Source organism: Trachymyrmex cornetzi, unplaced genomic scaffold (assembly GCF_001594075.2).
Source record: "Trachymyrmex cornetzi isolate Tcor2-1 unplaced genomic scaffold, Tcor1.1 scaffold811, whole genome shotgun sequence".
Taxonomy (NCBI): Eukaryota; Metazoa; Arthropoda; class Insecta; order Hymenoptera; family Formicidae; genus Trachymyrmex; species Trachymyrmex cornetzi.
In genome coordinates this window covers 108,563-128,185 of record NW_017300149.1, presented here as the reverse complement: position 1 = coordinate 128,185, position 19,623 = coordinate 108,563, and the positions used below count along the sequence as shown (strand labels likewise).

At 29.2% G+C, this 19,623-nt stretch overlaps 2 protein-coding genes across 3 annotated transcripts in view; one reads left to right on the top strand and one right to left on the bottom strand.

The window, feature by feature from the left end:
• Positions 1 to 18,175, bottom strand: part of LOC108768606 (spermatogenesis-associated protein 5) — a 115,155-nt gene extending 96,980 nt beyond the window's left edge. The window contains exons 1-2 of the mRNA XM_018519094.1: positions 18,098 to 18,175; positions 17,772 to 17,811 (exon numbers count right to left, since the gene is read on the bottom strand). The gene's annotated coding sequence lies outside the window, so the exon portion shown is untranslated. The remainder of the gene's footprint in view (positions 1 to 17,771; positions 17,812 to 18,097) is intronic.
• Positions 1 to 19,623, top strand: part of LOC108768609 (orexin receptor type 1) — a 48,173-nt gene that overhangs the window by 18,938 nt on the left and 9,612 nt on the right. For both annotated transcript variants that reach the window (XR_001940499.1, XM_018519102.1), the window contains exons 2-5: positions 7,089 to 7,236; positions 7,853 to 8,071; positions 9,450 to 9,609; positions 12,565 to 12,677. Coding sequence is in view for 1 of the 2 variants with exons in the window: in XM_018519102.1 (XP_018374604.1) it covers positions 7,089 to 7,236; positions 7,853 to 8,071; positions 9,450 to 9,609; positions 12,565 to 12,677 (640 nt within the window). In the remaining variant the exon portion in view is untranslated. The remainder of the gene's footprint in view (positions 1 to 7,088; positions 7,237 to 7,852; positions 8,072 to 9,449; positions 9,610 to 12,564; positions 12,678 to 19,623) is intronic.

Sequence of the window (19,623 nt, the reverse complement as noted above, 5' to 3'; positions counted from 1 at the left end):
ATAATTCGGCGCGCAGTTTGAAAAAGACTACAATATGGTATATATGCAAGTACATATATAGTATATATTAATAATTCAAGATTGAATTATTTAAGCAACGAAGATCCAGCTTCGACCGTAATAGGCATTTTAAATTTCTAGTATTGTGTTTCTTCCAATAATATTATTACTCACTGCACGGCAGGAAATAACGTCGTTAATCAATGATAGAAGGGAAAATGGTTCACAAAAAATCGTATACAGCAGATTTACTCGAGTAAGAAGATAGTTGAACTGGGGAAAAGTTTTGAGATATATCATTGCGTTGACATGTAAAAATGTACTAAATACTCTGTGGTGATTTCATCTGTCTGGATTGTTTGATTAATCGTTTAAATCGCGGAATGAAGAATGGAGTTAAAACGCTGACCAATACAACACACGTATTACACGTTACATTGTATATCTAAAATGCAACTGCACAATGTCAACAGGCTGTTATATAGTGATTCACGAGTACGTGGTAGAAACACTAAAACGATTCCTTATTAAACACTTTATTTAATTAAATTCCTTCTCAGTGAGAAATGACAATGAAATCGATGTCGAATTAACGTCGATTTGATACTTTCGATTCGATGTCGATTCCATTATTATTTCTCACTGGGATTATTAAATTTCATATTCAGTTTCTTATTCAAATCCATTTGTGTCCATTATTTCCATAACAAAGCATTTGCGTTTAATTCAGAAACATTTGTTTTCCTCTTTATCCAGGAACACGCTCACGAAATTTTAAAACATATACTTATGACCACCTTATATACCTATCTATTCGCGTACGATGCTTATTTTACAATTATTAGTAAAATATACGTCAATTTTTTATTAACTTTTTTATTTTTCGCATGATTATACTGCAGTGACGCTTAATGTCAAATATTAAAATATTGGAATGAATAAATTTATTTAAAGTTTTTTAAAAATATATAATTCAACTATAACTTTCAATTTTAATGCAATGATAATAACATATGTATATTGCGAATGTATAAAGTTATTAATTTATTGAGTATAATTCAGTTAGTGGCAATATGCGTCTTGCAAAGCATTACAAAGAGAACATTGAGGTATTCAGGATCTATGAATTTCTCACCACATCAAAGGATCTATCTAAGACAATGCGCAATCATTGCTAAAGGGCAGAGAGGTCCTACGGAACATCTAAAATTGATTTTAATGACCTGCAAATAGCGAACGGTACAAAAACAAACGGCACTATTGGATTTCGTACCCCGCAATGCATACTAATTAAGGTCAACGGTCATTAGAGTATATAGACATTTCTTTCTACACATTGAAACGGAAATGTCAGAAGATATATGTACGCAAGGATAATTGTAAAATCGCTATAGCTAATAGCATTATTACTTTTCGAAATGTATGATTCCTCTTTTGAATATTTTTCCATGAGATTATAAAAGAGAGACTTGTGTACATATACTTCTATACATACTTTCACATTTTATGTACATACTTTTCAATGAAAAATTAAATAAAATGCAGATCTTTTTATGTGATTTAAAAATTGAGAGAGAGAGAGAATTTTTACGCAATATTTATTTCCGCGAAGAAATCTATTCTTCCAAAATCTGGTAAGTTTTATAAAGTTGCAAACTGTCATAGTTTGATAACTACAATAATTTGCAACTTGAAGATTATGTGAATAAAGATTGCGTAAAATTCTCAATTTTTAAATCACAAAAAGATTTACATCTTATGATATTTTTCGCAATAGATTTATTTACCGCTTTTCATTAAGATCATCTTAAAACGATGCCAATTAATCATGAACTTATTAAATTGCTCCCCAAGTAGCACAATTCATTGGCGAAACATTGGTTAAATATTGGCATACATTGAGAATATATTTGGCCAATGTTGCGCCAATGAATTGTGCTATTATGTTCATTTAATTTATAATATTGTTACAGTAGTTTAGTTGCGTTTCTAAGTCCGAAAACTCAATTCGGCGCGCAATTCGAGAGACTATAATTAAATATTATATATAAATTCACTTAAAATTATTTAAAGCACTCAAAATCCAGCTTCAACCAGTATAAGTATTATTCTTTAATTATTATGTGTTTACAATATTTACTTATTAAAACAAAATTAAAAAAAAAAATTAAATTATTTTAAATTAAAAATTAAATCGTTTTAATGTAAATAGCCCTTGCACCGAATATTGTCGATGTGACGTCACATCGCCTAACGTAAAACGGAAGTGCTCGAATAAGAACAGGAAATTACTGCGTGCAGAATTCATTCATGCCTGCTCAAAGTAGTTATATTAATCCAATTTCGCAGCTTGAACTCACTTCAAATTTGAACTGCACTTACATGTTCACGATAATGAGATTAGCGAAAACGAGTAGATCGAACGGAAACACAAGCTATTGCGTGAGACGCCTGTTTTATTGCTTACCTTCAAACTATTTCAACATTATCGTAAATAAGTGTATCTATTTCAAAATATGTCTAAACATTAATAACATATTGAAAATGAGAATTGCATCAATTCGAAAGAAAATTTCCGGTGGTTCTTAAGTAAGTACTTCGAGAGATAGAGTTTGACTTACTCATATCACTTAAGATATGACAAGAAGTAATTCCTCTCGTAGAGATTATTTCAGAATATAAACCTACTTCATAAACTTACTTCAAGACCGCCAGATGTTCTCCTAACTCCGTCGAATCGGGCGTCTCTAAAATATTGTTTACGAGCAATTGCTCCGCAAAGAGCAAACCTGCTTTCGCGAGTTTTAAGCAAATACCTGAATATCTTGCACTACGTATAGATCAATGACTATCAGTCGAGTGTGATCGACGCGTTCTCATTTCACAGGCGTATAATTTCGTCGCAGCATCGTATGCATCGACCCGTATGCGACATACGTGGGCGTCATTTTTCTTTCGCAACATTTAAATTGTAGGTAAATCGAAGTTCCTGCCATCACAGACGGTGAAAAACTCTGGCGAATTGCCGATGAAAGCTCGATTTATCGTATAAAAAAAATATATAGAGGAAACAAACTAAAAAAGAAGGAAGAGGAGGAGCAAAAATACGGTACGGTTTAACGTATAAACTCGTGGCATACTGCGGCGTATGTGCTATATCAAGAACGTGGACAGTTCGCTTCTCGAGCGTCCGGATATGCTCCGAGTAATATTTTACGTGCAATATGTCTGTCTCGCGACGCAATCGACCACGATGAATTTTTCAGAGAGACGCTTTAGACGTTTCTGACACTATCGTAAGCCTCGTTTTCGTGCAAAAAATTACGTCATAATTCGCTAATGCATGACGCGTAATGCTATGATTGCAATTTCAAGTGTGTTCTGATAGTTTCTCGATTTTAACAGAAGCCACGTTCCGTTTCTCCACGCAAAATTACATCTCGACGTAAATACACATAATATTTACAGCACAAAAAATAACGACTTTATCAGAAGAGTTAAAAAATGGGCAAATTTCAATAATATTAATTTTTTTTTAATGCACTTTGGTTAAATGTGTTTCATCATTTTATTTTATATATAATTTGATGAAAAGTTCTTTACTTTCAATCGTTTATAACTCGAAACTCTATCATTTTTTACCGAGAAAAACTTGATTTAGTTTTATTAAAAAATAAAAATTCCTGAATTTTATCTTGAAATCACAGCGTATATTTCGTCATTGACAAACATTTTATCAAAATTTCGATCCTTTATTTAAGCAAAAGAAATTTATTTACTATATATAATTGCTTTACGTCAATTAATTTTAATTACGTAATTTAAATTTCTAAAGGTTTCATTTTATCTCATTCAATATTGAAGCAAGGATAGAACTTTAAGAGAAATTTAGGAGTAATTTTCATAAAATTAACTTTTTGAGGACAAGAGCTTTCCAACAAAGTAACTTATGGAAATTCTTGCTTTTTAAAAGTTTCGGAGTTGTTGAAAATTGGATTATATATATGGTACGAGAATTCTAAATTTCAAAAAATAATTTTATTATCGTGAAACTTGGTTTTGAGATGGTTTTTAGTATCTCTAAATTTGACAAAATCGAATATCAAAAGGAAAACCTCCATGAAGGAGAATTTGGTGTTACAGGGTTCATAATTAGTTTAAAAGTCAATTTGGAAATTAATAATGTAACTTTATACGTACCACTGACCAGTTTTACTCCACAGGCCAGTTTCATAAGAATTGAGAGAATAGTTTATAAAATAAAAGAGGGTGACTCCAAACGGGGTTGCCGGAAAGATTACGGGATTATTTTGATACGAAGAAACGTGATCACGTCACGCAAGTGCCACGTATATTATATTCCACGTGTGCAATGTCACTATCGGACGAATTACGTGCGCCCACGTGATGGATACAACAACACTTGCGAATGCGAAGAACAGCAAGTGATAGCTGCGGTTTAATTAAAACGTGCTGCATTGCCGTGCACACACAAAATTGTTTTGCGTCAGATATGAAAATAAAAGCGAAATAATATGGCTCTTCTTCGTTATAACGTAACGTGCGACAGTAGATAAAAAAACATTAGTAATTCACCGCGCTTGTTTTTCGCATTCAGAACTGCTTGCTTGCAATTACTGATCAATCGAAAGAATAAGAGACTGTGTTTGAAAAACGCGCTATCAACGCTTGTGTCATTTTATCGTTCATTAGACGTAAAACAAGAATTGAATAATGTAATAGCACTGGTAACAACTTTCTCAAACGCAGCCTAGAAAAATCCAACGTATAATAGAAAAATATTATTTATAACCTATATAATATAATATAATTTATATAATTTATAATAATATAATTTATATAATTTATAATAATATAATTTATATAATTTATAATAATATGTTTTATATTTATATTTATGTTTACCCACGGTCTGCACGATTTTTCAGACACTTCTGACAGTTAAAAAACAAAGTTGAAAGGTAAATAATCATCTGTTTTATACAGACTACTACATGCGATAACAAAATTTTTTAAAATTTGTTTTTATAAAAAATCAAAGGCATCTTAAATTCAAAACAGCACCATACAATTTTTTCCCATGATATTGTACGGATTTTTAAGACGAATCATTATCGAAATGTCACTTTTATTAAAGTTTTATTAAATTTATTGCATATTTTATTAAAAGATTATGTTCTGTGTCTAGTCAGAGATTGTAAGTAGTTGTATAAGTAGTTATATTACAAATAATGCTGCAAATTTGATATTAAGTATCAATAAAATCAATACAACATCAATAAAAGTGACATTTCGGTAGTGATTTGAATTCGTATTGAAGAACCCTACAATATTATGGAAAAATATTGTATGGTGCTATTTAAAAAATTTAAATTCCTTTGATTTTTTATAAAAAAAACATTAAAAAAAATTTTTTTATCGCATGTTGTAGTCTATATAAAAGACAAATATTTACATTTCAACTTTTTTTTTTAACTGTCGAGAGTGTCTGAAAAATCATGCGGACCGTTATACGCTAAACACATCATGTATTTTACTTATTCTTAAAATTTTCTGTATTATTCTAGTCATTCTAAACATAGTTGTATAATAACAACAGATTTTTTCGTATATAATTTTTAATTTTAGTAAAGCTAAACAATTTTATATCTCTAAGATATTACTAATACCATTGATATAGCTATGCAGCTTCTTCTACCTCGTGATCATATTTATGTATTTTTTTCAAATATTTTTAGTTTTATTTTAATAATACGCGTATTATACATAAAAATATTATAATTTTATACAAATAAAAATGTTTCTCCTTTTATTAATTCAATCATCTTTGCTACGAATCAATCAACTTAATCTGATCCAAGTCTGTATACCTAATACAAATACAGAAACATAAAGATATTTTCATAAATATAAATAGAAAGATTTGAAAGGAATCGGAAATCAGAATTGCACTGTAAACGATGAAGCCAGGCAAACGAAACCAAACAAATCTCGAATGCACAATTTTCGATGACAAGAAATATGAATTTAAATTTAATAAAAACGAATGCACATTTGATGGATTTCTAACTTTAGTTTTGTAACTTCAAATTCACTTACTTTCATCTTTCGTTTAAAATAAAAATCAACGCGATAAAAATGCGAAATTTTTACACAAATTTGTGCATTTACTTATTGCCGCCCTGTCGAAAGACAACCATTTCATGTTCAGCCAATTAATTTTTTCTTAATGAAGATGTTTGATATATTTATTATAACCTTTAGATATTAATTTGTTTTTGAATGTATGTAGGCGTTCTGACTTCTCTGTACCGGAGATTCGTCTCAATTTTATGCGCGTGTGATTCAAACATTTCTCTGGTATATAAGATTTTCTTGTAAATTTCGTGCTAGAATGATATTTAATTGTGTTTTACAGTCACAAATACAGATACGAAGCAGCTGCGAAGTTCTGAATTCTGTCTCTTTGATAAATCAATTGACAGTCAGATAGTTTCTCTCTTGTCGCCGGGTAGAAAGGCAAGAGTAGAAACAAACGGAAACAAGAAAATTGCGCGTTGCTATTTACGAAACTGCTAATGAATCTCATTAACCCTTTTTCTCTATTTCTCTCTATTTCATTCCTTTATCTATATTGACTTGGATGTACGTTAAATTGTGATATGCTATCACGTTAGACTTCATCTATTGTATAATGTAAATGGATGAATGAATGTTTTTCATTTAAATTTTAAATGGTATCAATACTGTAAATACATGAATTATTACTGTATTATTACTGTATGAATTATTTCGAAGAAAAATCTTTAAACGTTGCATGTGAATTTTACATTAGAAAAATGGAATAGTCACAAAAAATTTATAAGATTGGAAAGGTTTCGATCATGTATCAGTTTTCGATCGATTTTAACTATGAATAGCATTTTTATTCGTATATCTTTTTTATTTCATTTACGAATGAAACAACTTTTTTATATATTTAAAACTTAATTTGATTGCAATATTATTCTGATAAATTACAAAATAAATTACAGATAAATTGTCCTGATCAAAGATTATTATTTTAGACAGTATCGGTGAGCATCAGCGTTTTGACGTTGACTTTCATATCGATCGACCGGTGGTACGCTATATGTTTCCCATTGAGATTCAAGTCCACGACAGCCCGAGCGAAAACCGCTATCATTGTAATCTGGTTGATATCATTGCTTTTTGGTAAGCATATATTATCATGCGTAAGTATTTTTAATAACTGAAAAATTATTTTAATTATTTTTAAATATATATAGCTAATAGAAAACTAATCTTATTGTTGACATGTATATCAATTGTTGTATTTTAATTCATCAATAAATATAATTTTAGTCTGCCTGAACTCAATGAAAAGTGAACGATGCTGCTATTTATTCCGTACATGTAAAGTTTAATTCGCAAAAAGTTTTCCATTTTCAATTTAAAAGTTTGTTATATGGATCAAATGTTCTTGCTTGAGAAATTTCATACGAAAATTACAGAACACGTTATTTACAGAATACTTATTATATTTACAGAACATTTACTATATTTACTATATGTTTACTTTACAACTTCTGACACTATAATAAAAAGTCTAACGGAAGATACTCTCTCTATATTTTATTTCGTAAAATTTGAATGTTATTCAAACGTTATTTAATTGTAAAGTGTTATAAATTTTATATTTAAGATTCAGTGATATAAAATCAGTGTATTTGCCTTATTAATTTTTTCTTAGCGGTTTCCCAAAACAATTCGCTCGCAAGTGGAACAGAAATACAATTTTATCAATATTCTACGTGTGTCTCTTGATTAGACATTCCAGAACTACTGGTGTTGCACACGGTGCCGTCAAACAGTCGAGTGCAGACTATATTATTCACGCAGTGTGTCTGTGCGTGGAGTCAAGAAAGTCAAACTACCTTCACGATTGTCAAGCTGATCTTTTTGTATACGATGCCATTGCTTTTCATGAGCGTCGCGTACTGGCAGATTGTACGCGTTCTTTGGAAAAGCGATATTCCAGGACATAATTGTAAGGAAGATTCCATTTTAATAATTGTACCTATTAATTATCTAATCGATTTTAAATAGCACAATGCTATATTTCGTATTTATTATTTCATTTAATTTCGCTTCTTTTCATTGAGAACACCTCTGCTAAATAATATAACAATCCATTGTACTCGAAACAGCTTAACCTTTCCACACTATCAATGTAGAACATATGTCTTGAGATTGAAAAATTCTCTTGAGAACATGAATCTGGTACGATTGTAAAATTCTCCAGAGAACATAAATCCTATTGTAAATAGAAAGAGTAAAAAATTTATCTTTTCTCTTTTATCCTTTTCTTGTGTACCATTAGAACATATAAAAGAAGTTATCTAATAGAGCATGAAATATCTCCGTTGTTTAGATAACAGTTATAAAAAAGTATATAGAAAAAGAAATATTTGTTTCGATCAAACAGTAAAGAACATTTGCGAGCTCTACGTAAAAATTTATCTAACATTCCATCGAAAATTATAAGGGAGTCCTTTTTTTCACTCTTCGCAGAGATCTGACAATGATATTTTATCCATTGTATACATATATTAATTTATACATGTATGTATATTCGAAATAATTCGTTGAAAAGATTTACAGAGTTTCATACACGATAAATGGGATGTAAATACAAATTTCCTTTCTAGATTCAATATACTCCGTCGTGTTATCTATGATAATAAAACCAATCCATAACTGAAATTGAAATTATGTTATATCCCTAGATTATAATACAAGCTGCTTATTTTGCAATCCCCTTTTGAAATAAAACAGTCTGAATTATCCGATCTAAACGACCGGAAATGGCTTGTCGATACGTCGTACTGTGTATTAGTTCCAAAACGAATTTTATAGAAAAAAATTAATTAAAAGAAAATAAAAATTAATAAAACGAAATAAAATAACATAATAGGATATATAATTATAGAATTAGAAATTTAATAGTTATAAATTGAAAAAATGTATTGCATAAAGATTGATAAAGTAGATTAAATTTGAGTGTATTATATATTATACTTTAACGTTATACAATAGTTTTTATTTTACTTTTTTATTTCGAGCAAAACTTCTCAATAAATCTTTGTCAATTTGTTTCACTGAAAATTTATTTTAAAATTAATCAAAACACTGACCAAAAATAAATACAATATTGACATTTACATTGAAAATAATTGCACGTGTCGTATATTATTATTAAAAATTTTAATTAAACTTCTAGACTAGCTTCAATCGAATATTTCTTATCGAAGCAGAAAGACGATCCTAAGAAAAGACACCATCTTTCATGACAAAATGCCGTACCTAGTTTCGAATTGTTAGAAATAAAATCATCAATGAATTAATCAGTTTGTAATAATTTTTAGTGTCTACCAGAATCTGTCGTTCAACTAAGATTCCACTGTCGGGAGGTGGAAACCCGGAGGGTCAACTGAGATCTCGACGGAAAGCGGCGAAGATGTTAGTCGCCGTAGTCATCACATTCGCGACATGTTTCTTTCCTGTACACTTGCTCTCTATTTTAAGGTATGTCTCACGATATTGTGTTCTGCATAGCAACATTACATGGTAACAATGTTTAATATATTGCACGTAATTTTCATTAACGCAGAAATATTTCAAATGTTGAAATCAAATACTTTATACTTATTAAACTTTGATATCGTTGTCGAATGATCGACATCATCTGACAAAGTGAAAACTGCATTAATATTATGTTAAGAGTATTTTTATATAAAACGACAGACTAAAAACAGTAAGCTCGGTAGGTGTAATATATCCCATTCCATCAATTTTATTAAATCTACAAAACGTTATCATTAAATTAAATGCTATATTACAAGCGTTAAATTAAATTAAGCGTTAAAAATCAAAAGATAATTATCGCATCCGCTGCTTTTGGAAAATTTTGAGTGTATTTAATCTCATGAAATTCTGTTTAAATCTGATACGAATAATTGTGACATAAAAACGAGTGGAAATAAAATATATGTATAACGATCGAGAACTTATAACATTTTCGATTTTCTGGAACACCAGATGTTTCACCAAGACTTTTTCTCCAATATATCGCAAATTATTTTCGTGCCATACTTGGTTAACTTTCCGCGTTCTTTTATCGCAAATAATCTATATGAGTCTTCTTCCAAAGTAATGTCATTTTTCATTTATAAATTGACAATTTAAAATCAATTTTATGGAGAGAATATTATTTTCGTTCCAGTTTTCGATATATATATTACCAATCTATTAAAATAAACCTATTATATGTGAAACAAGTTTTTTTTTCTTTCTATTCTCAATCGCTTATAGCTTCAATTCAATCTGATTTCTTTTATTAAAAAGTGATTTTAAATTAATCAAAGAATTTATTAATACATGAAAAGAGGAAAAAAATTCTTAGTTGCAAAAAATTTTAAGGACAAAAAAGATGGCGTACCGCCATCAGCAGTGCCTGCATGTGGAAGCGACAAATTACCTCTGACCAAATCGATTACCCCCCAAATTTGGAAATCGCGGTACTACGAGGAAGACTCGACCGTGCAGGCGTGCAAATACGTGATTTTAAAACGAAGTTGCATGCGCAATCGGGAGTCTAAAATCAAGAAGCTTATCGGATGATCTGAAAGCTCAAGATATGACAACACTAACTGAGCAGATCTGCCACATAGTGATCTATCTATAAGATAGTATCTCTATGTAACGATCGATGCTTAGTTGTGCCATCCCACACACGCTTCCGAAAATCATCGTCTTCTGATCGCTATATAAACAGAATCTGTCAATATCGGAGCGCATGCGAGAAATTAATGAATTCTCTCTTCGATGTTTCGAATGACTTAAGCGACTCTACCGCGATCAAATATAACACATTTTCATGAAATATTTATTTAAACATGAAACATTCTATGTGTCGTTAGTAAAAATGTCGCGATTATCTTCTAAAAACCGAACCGAAGAATAATCGTTCAAATAATAGCCATCTAGTGATAAATTCTCAAACTTCCGTTATACCAGAACGGTCTGGAAAGATCTTATTCTTCTTATACAAAGAAAAGAAAAATAATATTAGACAAATGAGTTGAACTGAATGCTATTTCATTTTGAGAAATAAGAAAAAGCAATAATAAAATTGAATACTTTATACAAAATTACTAAATATATTAAATATAACAACATATCAATGCTGTGTCGTTTTATGTAAAAATAATCTTGACATAATAACGAAATAATCTTCGCTCATTATTCAATTTAATATTCGATATAAATAATTTACATTGTGCTATCACCTATAATTAATCATTTACAAATCAAATTTACATTTTGCCTTGACAAGCTAAAAAGAAGCATAGTTTATATAAAGATTATATAAACTTGTATAAGTAGAAATTATTTTTTGTCTCTACGATTATTACAATATAGGTTACAATTATTGTGATAACAAGTAATTGTTTCTACATTTTTTATTTATATTGAAAATATAGAATCGATATAAGCGATTGATATATTGATGATTCACGACATACATTGCCAATCAGTGGCGACAAATACAATGCTGATGATACATTATACGCAAATTAAATTATTATTTTAAAACTATAAGAATTATATAAAAAATTCCAGAATAATTTTTTTCAAACGAGAAGAAATATGAAGTAAAAAATATTCATGAAAAAATATTAATTTTTAATATCTAACATTTAATACTTGCAATAATTTTGCGATAATAACTTTCATGTCTGGGAAGGTATTTTCAAATCAATTTCTTTCGAACTATATCGAATTCGTTATATCGTTTTTGCTGTAAATTATATCTTAGTGTATTATTAACATTGGTTTATAACTGTTTAATATCTAGTCTATTAATTAAGTATTAAGAATTCGTTTCAGCTTATTAATTAACAATTTTATAAATCACGAAGGAAATTAATAATAATACCAATGAGAGCCCACACAGTCAATTATATGTAATAAAACGATTAAATAAAGTAAAACGTGATTCTAATAAAAACAAACAATTATTTGTCTGAAAGGCATATACCACGAACACCAGATAACAGTGGCGATTATTTTAAATCTTTTATTAAATACAAAGAATTGATAATAATCATCATCTATTCTTTGTATTTAATAAAAGATTTAAAATAATCGTCACTGTTATCTGGTGTTCGTGGTATATGCCTTCAGACAAATAATTGTTTGTAATATATAATAAAACGCATATATACGTTTTATTATATAATATATGACTAACTTGTGTTAGCTCTCATTAGCATTATTATTAATTTTTTTGTGATATAATCTTTAGAGCCTTTTTTTTAAATTTAATTTTGTTTCATTTTATAAACTTGATCTTGTCTAAGAAACTTCCTTCCGCCTGCATCCGTATTGCGTATTGGGAAGGACTTCGTTCTTATTTTTCCTTTTATATTACGTTATTATAAATATAAAATATATATTATCAATATAAATTTGTTTTAGATGTACCATGGCGTTACCGTCGAATCAATGGACGATAGCCATTAGCCTAATTGCCCATTGGCTTTGTTACTTCAACAGCGCAGTGAATCCTGTCATCTATAATTTTATGAGTGGTAAGAAATCGCGGATACTAACACGTCGCTTTTAATGCACAATGCTCAACATTACGGTCTACATTCAGAATGCGCTTTTACGATGTTAGCGTATATTTAATATGTAATTCATGTTACATATACTATAAAGTTGCAAACATAAAAGCGTATGTTTATTGATAAAAGAGCATTCTGAATACGAGCTTACGTCTCTCGAACGCTGCCATGTTGAAAAAAATTTCCGATCCGGTCGGATTTATTCTGGAATATCCCGCGTATATGGATATATGCGGTAACATTTTCCGGATACGGAGTTCCGTATACAAGATTACCGAATGTACGAAGTGACTTCTATTAAAATGCATGACACGTCCGAGGTACGCAATACTCATCTACCGTTGTTGCTGCTTATTCACAGCGCGAAACTAGTCTGTTCTTCACGCTGAATTAACTCCCGCGGCAACGGCTGCCAAAATTTTCATTTCACTTTTTTTGCTTCCGTAAAAAGACTAAGACGATTCCGGCCGGACTTTAAATAAACTTGCGCAAATCATAACGAACGCAACGTGAAAACGAGTTTTCTCAATGCTTTATCAAACAGAAGTAGTTTAAGAATTAAATTTTTTAATTAATCACAATCAAAAAATTTTAATCTTTTACTGAGAAAGAAGCTTTTCGGAAAAAGGCCAAATATTTCTGATATTTCTATTTTTAGTTTATTAAATTATTTTTTGAAGCGAAAAATAATAAAAAAAATTATGTAATTTTTTTCTCTGCAATTATAAAGCTTGACATTTTATTCCCAATTTCGAAGATTAACAATTTAATTTTACTTGCATTAAGCTTGTACCATTTCAACTAAATTTGAAGATTATATTAACCCTTTATCTATATCAGACAGGTCCATTAAATCTGTATACGTTTCAGCGAGAATACGTGTGCAAAACTGATTAAAACGTAATTTACATTTTGTATGCGCGAAGTATCGTGCAATAATTGTACCATATTTTAATGGCATATCCTGGAGATTAATTAAAGTAGATGATCCTGATATAAACCTGTTGAAATCTGTAAGCTATGTGCATATCAATTCGTCATGTGTCATTTTCATGTCACAATAATTTCCACTCAGCTGATTGTCAATGATTAATAATAATAATCGTAAATTATCCATCAATAATTACTTATAATTAATTTATTATTCGAAGGCAATCAAACATCAAATATTTTTGTTGAAAATATAAAAATAATATTTAAATAAAATATGAAATTGTTTTAGTAAATCGTGCCTAGGAATCATTTTTGTCACGTCTCACTCTGTCACTCTTCATTTTATATATTTATAATACGATACATTACGATACATTAATATTTGTCTCTCATATTTTTATGTAAATCTAACATTAGTATTTTAAAACATTTTAAAATATTAAATTGTATGATTGATATTCTTGTAAAATTAAATTTATAAAATAAACATTAACTTTAAAATATAATTTGCTAAATATTATACAAATATTGTACAAAAACAAAATTTAATATTTTTTTTTATCAAAATGCATTTTTTCTATTCTCAAATTTTATGTTATAAAATAAATTCCCGTAAACAATATTAAAAATTTTAGACCGCATATGTGAGAAACATAATCAATACTAGAAATTTAAAATGCCTATTACGGTCGAAGCTGAATCTTTATTGTCTTGCGAGGATTCCCGTATTTTAGATTCTAGAAACAAAATTAAATACTATTGTAAGTACTATTTCTATTATTTACAACGAATAATTAATTTACATCGATTAACTTTATTTCACATTCAAGAAACGAAAATACCAGAAATAATTGTTTCGTCGCGAAACCGCAATTCTGTGGGTGACATTGCGTCTCTTACACCTCTTTCCCGGAGAGTCTGAATAACTTTGGTGCTTCGTCGGCCGCTTCTTGAATTGTTTTTGGCTTTTCTAGCCTCGTTTGAGGAAATCCGGTAGGAAAATTTCCTTATACTTCCCAAAAGATGAGATTGGGGTTGTTTCAAGGAGAATGTGAACATTCGCCTATAATCTGTGAACGGTCACAATCTTCTCGCTGAAACAATCCGACGAGGTTTTCTACGGACTGCTTTCCAATTATGAATCATGGATTTCGGTTTTATCCAGTCTCGCAAGGCAATAATTCGATCCACTTCGTATCTTCGTAGGGATCTCCCATTTCGTATATTAATTTCTTGCAAATCGAGCTCTAGAAAATCTTTTTCTTGTTTAATTCATATCGTATTCGAAGCTCGTTTCCACCTAGATTCCAGTTATAGTTTCATTCTTTAGAAGAAAGCCTTCCGTTTTCGCGCCATTGTACCATCAGTTTTCCCCGCAATTCGGTTAGTTTTTTAAATTACAGATTCGTTCGTAGTTCATTGACGACATTATACATTAATGTAATAAAACAGGGTTGCCACAAAAAATAAATTTTAAAATTCCCTGACTTTTCCAGGTTTTCCAGATGAAAATAGAAAATTTTCCATGAGTAATATAAAATATGTATTTTAACATTTAAACTAACGGATTGTATAGGAAGGCTAGTCTATATTATTAAAAACAACGCAAAAAAAGCTTAGTAGCATAGTACAATTTTTGATGCAAATTCAAGTCACAGCAAAAAATAAATTAGTTTTGGAAAAAAAGAATGTAGTTATGACAAAAAAGAGGGAACAAATAAAAACACTGAATTAAATATAATTTTAATTATTTTATTAAAATTGTTTAAAATGCACAAATTTTGAACGTATTTGACTGTAAACGTCATATATAATTTAAAAAATTATAACAATTATTTGGAATAGGAACACTTTCAGGGAATTGTGAGCAAATTTCAAAATTCCAGACTTTTTTACATTTTACGTTTCCCGGTTTCCACGACCAATTTCAATTTCCCTGAATTTCCCGGTTTTCCAGGTCTGTGGCAATCCTGCAAAAGTACTGATACAATAGTATTATAAACAAGAAAACTCATGAAATAAAAAATGCTAATGTCAGTTACTCGTTGTAACATCTGAAATTCAATCTGTACAAACAAGAGGTAACATAAAATCGAGAATAACAGACCATTTTTCGCGCAAGTGATATTGTTACCAGAAAGATCTCATGTTTCCGATATGCGTCTTTGTTTTAGCTTGTTTCAACGTAAATATCTCGTTATTATATTGTCAATACCATATCAAATTTCTTTCTGACATGATTAAAAAAATATAAGCTATGTTAATATAACAAGTACTTTAATATAACGTAAATAATTCTTGCTGTATAAACGAATTTTCTTAAAATACTCTTCCGTTTTGTAAAAAAAATATTTATTGGATATTGTTTATTTTGTTTTAAATAATAAAAAATTATCAATAAATGTGAATGGACAAATTAGGAAAAATTAGAATAAAATTGGCGCATATAATGTAAAACTTAATATTTATTAATAATCATTAGCATATTATTTCTTTTTTCAAAAATAAATTATATACTGTTTATAATACTATGTTCAAAAAATATATGTGAATTAAAGAAAATATAAAAAATATTGTCTATTTTTTTATTCATACTTTAATAATATATTGAAAAGATTCTTTCTCTTCGAGAAAGATTCTTCTTCATCTTTTATAACATTTTCTCTGCAAAAGAATATAGAAAGACAAAATGCAAAAACTTTAAAAGTTATTAAAAATATTTCCGAAAAGAAAAAAGAATTGAAATAACATGTCTAAACAAACAATGTTTCTCTACCGTATTTTATAAAATTGTTTTTTATTGTAAAATATAAACATTATAAAAATAATTAAAATAATTATAATTATAATAATTACAGTTTTACGTTCTAAAAATGTCAGATAATTTTACTTATTGTAATTTTTCTTTTTTCTCTTTTTTTATTTTTTATTTTTTTCAACACTGTTAAATCTGTAGTGTCAAAAATTTAACTTAATACGAATCGCCACTGCTCCTACTAAATATTATTTTTTACTAAAATGATAACTAATTTTTGCACTATATCGTGTCAACGGGCGCGTTCAAATTGACAAAACGACTAGCCTGCTTGCCGAGCAAATGAGCATAATTAGTTGTTACTTATAGATCCAACCAATCATATTCAATCGCTCGGTAAGCATGCCTAGCCGCTTTGCCGTCTTGAACTCGTCCAATTTGACATTACATAGTGTCAAATGTAACCATTATTTTAGTATAAAATAACGATATGATTGAGTAAGAGCAGTAGCGACTCACGTTAAGTTATAACTTTAACACTACAGAATATAAATTTATAACAGTGAATATTTTCGAAAATATAATCAAACAAAAAAATATGTGATATATTATTTAAAATAGTCTAAATAACATTATTAATACATCATATCTTTATAGTATTCTTAATTACCATTTCCATTTTTTTGTAAACCTTTTCTTATAAACAGAATGTTTAATATACGTATATCTTTATTGGATTTAAAGATAATTTTTTTTTGCAAAAATCTCCGTCATTCAAATCGACAATAAGTCAACGATTAGAAAATTACGCATATTCTACACTTAATATTAATTATAATTTGTCGTGGTCCATCCATTTTAAAGTAATAGAGAGATATTCTATCAATAATACTCTTTTTCTTTCTTTTAATATTTTTAATTTTATCAAAAATGATAACCATGAAAAATTTATCGTAAGTTCAAACTATTTATATAAATAAATAACAATATTCACCGATTTATTCAAAATTAAAATAAATTTCAAAGTAAGATAAAAAGTTATTCTACGGAGTTGCGTTCATATTTTAATATTAATGTTACATTTATTACGTAAAAAAATAAGAAAGATAAACATTATATTGATGGATTGTATTGTATAAAAAATTGAGAATATCAGATATAGAGATGTGTTAAAAATGATCGATTCTCTGGTTTATTAAAATACTATTTTATACCTTATTTAAATATTATTTTTATATTCACAATAAAAATATTCACTTGTAATTACATTAATTTGTAATACATATTCTTATGTTACTAGCTCATTATATGTTTTAGTATAATTTTCACGAACTAAATTACTTCAATTAATAAGTTGATTCTTTACTCACGAATATGATGTGCAACAGCGAAGTTAACAGCTAAATTAATCTATAACACATAAACATAAGAAAAAATTTAAAAAGTGTTCAAAATAATCAACATTCTTAAAAAAATAATTATTTTGCTTGTTAAATTTTATATTCATATTTTTTTAATATTTAAAATAATTACATAATTTCTAAATCTTTTTATCGTTAAGCATATGATTTCATAATTTTGTAAATAAAAGTCTCTTTGTTCTATAACTTTCATTTAAATCTAAAAAAGATAAAAAAATAATAAAGGAATGTTATACAATTAAAATAGCACATATATAAAAAAAGAAATAACTCACCTCAAGGTTGCTCCGCCGTCATCCGATGCCTCCTAGGCCTCCTCCTCCTCACAGGTCAGAGTTCGTTGCACTCATACACAACACCTGCGTGAACACAATTAATTTTTATTGCACTCCTGATTTTTATTTCACAACGCACGCTTATATTACTAAAAAATGACTGCAAAAATCGTATGACCGCGTAAAACTACGAACATCCGACACTCGCGATGTCTCACAAATTAATATAATAAACAAATTTCGTACCGCAGAGGGAATTTGCGAAAATTAGCGCGCGGACAATTTTCAGCGATGTACCTGTTGCTCCTATCCATTTTCATGTATTTCCCGTATGTATAATAATAACGTCAAATATAATAATGTAATTCACCTTTTATGTGAATTACTATCCTATATTAACAGAAAGTTCCGAACGCAAATAGATATGAATTAAAATAAAAGGTAAATATGTATCTTTGCGAAATGAAATGTCCGAGAAAACAGAAGCTTTGCCGAGCATCCATGTGATAAACTCCAATGTGGATAAATCTCTACCTTTTAACAAGTTAGTTGTAGGAGTTTGTTCGTGACCACGATGGCTGAGAATATCAATAATCATTATAATCATACGCATGGTCGCGTTTTGAGTCTTGTGATAATTCTCGCAATGGCATTTCGAAAATGAGCATCCTACTCGAGCGACTCGAGTTGCTACCTACTTCGAATCTCGTCTTATGAATGATAACGGCAAAGCCTTGAGTAAATATATACGTATCGTATACCTATCGTATCGTATACCACGGCAAACGCTGAATATCGCGTGTTAACTGTTGCGATATATTTTCAGGAGAAATATTACACGCCGTGTATTACGTTCCTAATTGCGGTCTCAATTATTTATTCATAAAAGGACATATCGTACAGCACTGTCCGTTTCTCGAATTACTTGAAGAAAGATTCGTGTATAATATTCTCAATTTGTACGCATTAAGTACCTAAAACGCTTAGATTCGCGAAAAATTCAAAGCTTGACGATGTATTCATTTAAGTTATAAAGAAGTCGTTATAAAGAAGCAATCGTCGAATATTATGAAATATAATTACAAATGTCTCTCTCTTATTTCGTCGCTAATAATCAATCTCGACAGGTTTAACGAAATCGGAAATCGAAGAAATTAAGAAATCACGCGGAGTGAGAATGAGTAATTAATTATTGCAATAATTGCAGAAGAGAATAATCGCGGCTCTTAATATCTGCCACAATGTAATTTCGACGAGCAACGTAAAGTCGCGGAGCGACTTGCATCATTACCCCTTCGCTTGAGCCCTGGCGTTCGAATGATAGCGCGACGACCGCCCGGCCTTGTTTTACGCAACGCGGCGAACGATAACAAGAAATGTAAAACTTAAACATTATACGATATAAAATTATAACAATTACTTGTCTGACTCCCGTTGGAATAATATATGTCATAATTTTATACCGTATAATGTTAAACTAAGTCTTATATTTCTTGTTATCGTTCCTTCGTATAAATTGACTTCCT